Source organism: Thamnophis sirtalis, unplaced genomic scaffold (genome assembly GCF_051295495.1).
Source record: "Thamnophis sirtalis isolate CommonGarterSnake01/CBP01778 unplaced genomic scaffold, rThaSir2_p1.2 scaffold_6, whole genome shotgun sequence".
Taxonomy (NCBI): domain Eukaryota; kingdom Metazoa; phylum Chordata; class Lepidosauria; order Squamata; family Natricidae; genus Thamnophis; species Thamnophis sirtalis.
This window is the reverse complement of record NW_028261386.1, coordinates 51,173,466-51,179,204: the sequence shown is the minus strand read 5'-3', so window position 1 is coordinate 51,179,204 and position 5,739 is coordinate 51,173,466. Positions and strand designations below refer to the sequence as shown.

General features: G+C 34.2%; 1 protein-coding gene across 1 annotated transcript; it reads right to left on the bottom strand.

Moving 5' to 3' along the window:
* Positions 1 to 216: 216 nt before the first annotated feature.
* On the bottom strand, positions 217 to 4,667 carry LOC106542794 (left-right determination factor 2). Its single transcript, XM_014058633.2, has 4 exons — positions 4,400 to 4,667; positions 2,951 to 3,194; positions 1,614 to 1,853; positions 217 to 556 (listed from the first exon to the last, which is right to left on the bottom strand). Exons 1-4 carry the CDS (start codon positions 4,665 to 4,667, stop codon positions 217 to 219), a joined length of 1,092 nt encoding a protein of 363 aa, XP_013914108.2.
* Positions 4,668 to 5,739: the final 1,072 nt, after the last annotated feature.

Here is a 5,739-nt window from a genome sequence, read left to right as displayed (position 1 = left end):
ATGATTTTAAAAATATTTATATCTTTGAAGTTGCCTAATCCAAGTGTTGCCCCAAATGATATTTTGGAATTGTGCAATGAAGGTGTCCACAAGATTAGCAGGTAGATTCGATATACCATATGTGGTTTGGATTCTGAGCAATAAGTATTGCGGTTGCAGTTACTGTGCTTGAAGCAGAAAAAGATTTCCTTGTAACTGACCAGTTGTGAACGTTTATTAGATCACAGCTATATTGTCCATTATACAGCCACATTTTTCTACAATCATATTAGGAAACTCTGCCACTTCAATTTCTGTGTAGTTTCCCTTTTTGACAAGATACATCATGGGAAGAGGAGAACTCTCCACCACAGCACAGGATCTCTCTCCATAGCCAAAATGATGCAGCAAATTCTTCGGCTGCCAGCAGCTGCCCACACACTGGTAAGCTTGATAGCCAGCTGGCTCAATAATCCAGTACTGTGTCCAGGTCAACTCACGGAAATTGATATAATATTCTTGCCGGCAGCAGGTAGATCTCACCATCATGCTTCCTTCTCCACAGTCCCCAGGTCCTCTGTTAAAAAGCAGAATCAATATTCATCTAAGATGTAGGATGATGACTACACCCACTTGCTGAAAGTTTTCAGCAAGAAGCAGACTGACACATACAAAACTTTAGGCAAGAACAAAAATATATCTTTGTTGTTTTAATGATGTTGTCTGTTCATTGATTATATGCTCAACTCTCTTGGCTTTTGTCTCATACACTACTTCAACATGTTCCATTTTTTCCCCTCTAACAGTAGTCCCAAAGGTGCTTTTTCAGGAAGCAACCGGACTTCCTTGTTTTTTCTTTGAAGACATTTCACTTCCCATCCAAGAATCTTCTTCAATTCTGACAGGACAGTGGGGAATGGAATGGAAGCCAAGAAAGTACAGTTGCCTTCTGAAAAAGCACCTTTGGGACAACTATGACCTAAATGACTGAGAATCTCTGCAGACTTTCCTCTAACAGTCATGTCAGGCAGATTATAAAGACTCGTCTAACATTACCTGATTTACTGCTTGAGGATAAAGGATTTGCACTGTAAGCCACTCTATATTCTGCATCATATTCATTTTGTGAGTGCGTATGTGTGTGTATGTGTATACATAAATTTACTATATTCCTGTAGCAATTATAGATTATATTACTCTCTGATTCCTTTGATAGATGTTATTTTAATTAATCAAAGACAGACTAATTCCAGATTTTCCCCCCACTAGCAGCACTCCCAGATGTGGTTTGCTAAAAGTATTACTGTTCATGTAAAGTGTTTGTATTAGTTTTGAAATGAGAAAAGATCTGTATGCCACTCTATGAACATTTATTCAGAAGTAAGCAAGCAAAAATTCAAGGTCATGCCAACTTTCTTGAGAGTCTTGTTGAACATGGATTTATTTGCAGTTGAACAAGGTAAAGGACATACATAACAGTCACTATCTTAAATAATCTAACTCAAAATCCAGTTGACCCTAGCTTCAAATAAACATTATTCAGTATAGGTTGGAAGCTGCCTGGGCTTTTTTTTTTCCATCATGAAAGACAGAAATGAAACAATGTCACAATGCAGAAATCACATGACACTTACCCATATTCTTCCAAATTAAGAGTGTAAAGGACCAACTCCGGTTTGCCTAGTGCCTTATCTGAAGGGTCCTGTGTTGTAAACCGCACACCTTTGGCTATTTCAGAGGCATAGCTGCCTAATCTTTCTCCTTCAATCCAAATTTCCAGGAGCATTGGTCCAGAGGCTTTTGTTTTTAGCCAGAAATGTACAGCCTGAGTAACATCAAAATTCCTCCAGCCAGACTCCATAATGGGAACTAATCTAAAATTTAAAAAGCATGAAATGCTTATCTGAGCTTAGAGTATTTTGGTTAATGCAAACATACTATGAATATAATAATAATAATAATAATAATAATAATAATAATAATAATAATAATAATGACAATACTAACAACAATAGCTTCTAACATAGGCTTTTACTTTAGCTTCCTTTTTCTAGAAAATATAAAAAATAACATTTGGACAGAGTAAAAATATACTATATTCAAACAAATTATGGGCAAAATGCACAAATGGTACAGACATAAATAAATGAATGAAAAGTAGAACAGTATTAAATTAATGCTACAATATACAAAATAGTATAAAACTAAGAAGAATCTGGTCCCTATTGTAATTTCTGCTACCAATTAAATACAACTGATAAATCCAAAATGTAACATATATTGATCTAGACTGGGAATAAAATATTTTTGTGATCCTAAATTTTCATGATGTTTTTAGAAATCATATGAGGCGATCTGAAAACCATTGAAATCTCTACATAGACAAATCCGGTACCTTATTTTATGACTGCAAAACCTGGATGACTCTTAGATGGCACTAAGGAGACACAGAAAATGTTAACTCTTTGCTACTACTAAGTGGTTATTTTGATCTCTGAAGTCCAGAAATAGTAGCTATGCCTTATTTAGAATCTATTTTTGTATGGCTAGCCCAATATTTTGGATGCTGTCCTGACACTCTTGAGATTGAGACTCCGGCTTAATCTATGTTTCAAGGCTAATATAATAATTTCTCAGGAGAACAAGTGGCTGTATTCACATATCAGATTGAATCATGGTATTATAGATTACATGGTTTACAGCAACTTAGATGTATAGATTGCTACAAACTGTAAACCATGGTTTATTAACAATATTAACTGAATTCACACACACTTACATTAAGCCAAACACAGTATGTGAACCAGCTTATATATTATTAAGTTCTTAGAAAGTACTAAAAAAATGAATTGCAGAAACATTGTTTAAATTATATTATGTTTACTATATAATTTTAAAAGGCTTTACTGGAGACAAAATAATCTTTCCATGCTGCAAAATACTCTAAGAGATTGTGGACTCTCCTTTATACCTGGAATCAATTAAAGAGGTCCGGTTAGTGCCATTATCTTGAAGTTGCACCCAGTACACGGTCACCCTTGCATTCATGACTGGTCTTTGTGACTGCCTATTGGGCAGATGTTTCTTGTCCAGGGGCTTTTTGAAAAGCTTCAGTTCAGCCATGGTAACTTCACTGTTTTCTGGAATCCTGCCCTCCATGTCGAAGATCAGGTTCTGACGGGTGGTGTCTGAATAGAGAATGTCTCCTGAGATATCTTTGAGGATGGAAACAGAAGGAACACTTTTAAATCATTATTTCAAACTGCCACAAGAAGTATACAGGAAATAGACGATTCTTTATTTCTCTGGAAGAGTGATGTTTCAAAAATCTGGTAGAGATTGTACTGTATAATACAGCATATCTAGAAGACATATGATTATCAAAGGCTATTCTAAGAAAAAATAACATGAAATAGATCACATTAAAATTCTAGAGGAAGACAGATGGACATCCAATTCCTTCTAATTTTTGTTACCATCTTGCACTTGTAAATCCTTCCTTTACATAAACACAGTATAAAAATTGTAAATAGTGATTAGTAAGACCTATCTCAACCACATATATTTAAATCAATGAAAAGCTTTATGGTATTTGTTCATGTCAATGCTTTCTACTACTAACATCTCAAATGGAAGTCATGTACAGTCATCTGCTAGACATATATTTAGAGAAGATAAATCTACTCATGATTTTCTTTCCACAACCTGGTACCCTTCAGATATGTTGGGAAAAGAGTTTCCAGGCAGCATAATTGTTTTACAAAATTGCTTTAATCATCAATTGTTTTTTTTCTCCCAAAATGTATCATGTATTTCCAAGACTTTAAAAATAATACATTTACAACTTTCATAGCAAATTAAATCTCTTTTCCATTATAAGCATTTCTCATTGTTTGAGTCACCAAAAAATTCTTTCTTTATGTAGTGAGAGCCATAACATGGGACTTTGCTTCATTTGTTTTTAAATAATAATTACATAGTTTGTGATTATATTTTTATCTGATATTCAACAAAGCAGGACCAGCCTCATTTAGGAGAAAATGTGCTTAAATAGCAAATATTTTTCTCAGTAATCATATTTAAGATTGTGTTACAGTAAACAAATGCAATGTAAGGAAAGTAACATAATTTTATGAACAATACTATAATATAATAATATCTAGGTTATGCTTTAATCTTTAAAACTGGCTATCAACACTACCTCATCTCCCCTTTATGAAAAATAAATTAGATTTCCAGACAAATTCTGAACTTCAAATTTCATCTTTGTGGATACATTTAGCTTAAAACATCTTAGAAATCCTGTTTTCCTGTGGTTTGGATTAAATCTGTTAAGCAGTTGACATTAATAAAATTTTAGATTTCAAATGAAGATGGAGAATTTGCTTTTAGCTTCATGCAAACATGAGACCAAGTTTACCTGCGTTGCCTGGAACTCCTCTCAAGATCCCAGCTAAACTTGGCAATGCTCTTCGTTTCACTCGGCGCCGCTCCAGCATGGACATATATTTATTCCTTATATTCTCTGGAATCACTAGATTTTCCAGGTCAGTCATCTGGAGAGCAGGGACATCTGGAAGTTTCAGTTTCTCCAGCAATATTTGCTTGAGTCCTTTCTCACTCAATCCAGTAGTGGTGGCAGCTAGGAACAGGGCAGAGGTTAAAGCCCAGCTAAGACTCACAGCCATCCTTTGCTAATCAATCAAATAGGAAAAGACTCTCTAAATCTCTCCTTTCTCAGCACAAGTTTTTCTTGGCAGAGAAGAGATTGTGCTGTGAAGCTGCAGGCTGTTTGAGTGGGAAGGAGAACTCATAGGATGTCTTTATATAGTGAGTGGGATATCACTGGCATAACAAATTCCACAAGCTGAAGTGAGGCAGAGGAAGTGGAAGTGTTACATCTTCTTGGATACATCCAAGCCATGGTCACACCTTCCCAAGTTTAAGTAATAACATAGAAATAAGGATGGCAGTGGAAGTATAATTTAGCCACCATTCAGAGGAACAGCATACTAATTATATTATATATGTTATATAATAATTATATCTATTATTAGACCCTATTCCATCAACTGAAGATTGTTATAAAATCAAATGGAAATTCAAATTCCATATCTATGAAACTTTGGACACTCTGGAAAGTTCCAAATTGGAGAAGATTTCTATCTCTGACTAGGAAAATAAAACATGTTTTATCAAAAGAGATATGTATTAAAATAAAATGTTCCAAAGTAATCTGATACTAGGGGGCTGGTGATTATGGGCTATTATTTTGTTGTTGTTAGGTGTGTGAACATTGTAAATGACAATGTTGCCAAATACTACTTAATCGTGACACCATATCTCCCTCGCCCTTGCATAATACTTTTTAATTTCTAAAACCTAAAAATATATAGACCAAACCTTTTGAATGTGGATTTGCATTGTGTTTATTTTGGTTTCTTCTAACTTTAAGTATATTATATATATTTAAAAGCATGTTTGTCCTAGTTTGTAGATGTAATTTGTTGTTTCACAAAACTCAAGCTTTAAAAAAATGTATTATTGCAGTAATACCAATCACTACAAAATTAGAAAAATAAAAAGTAGAGCTCCCCCTCTACTTTTTCAATTTAGGAAAACTTATATTTTTGTCTTTGTACTGAAATATCTAGTTATTTGCTGTGCCCAACTTTAATGCATTGAAAAACAATAAGAACAATTTCACATGAAAAGCTACTCTAACATTTTGTTCTTGCAGATGGACTATATATCAAAAAT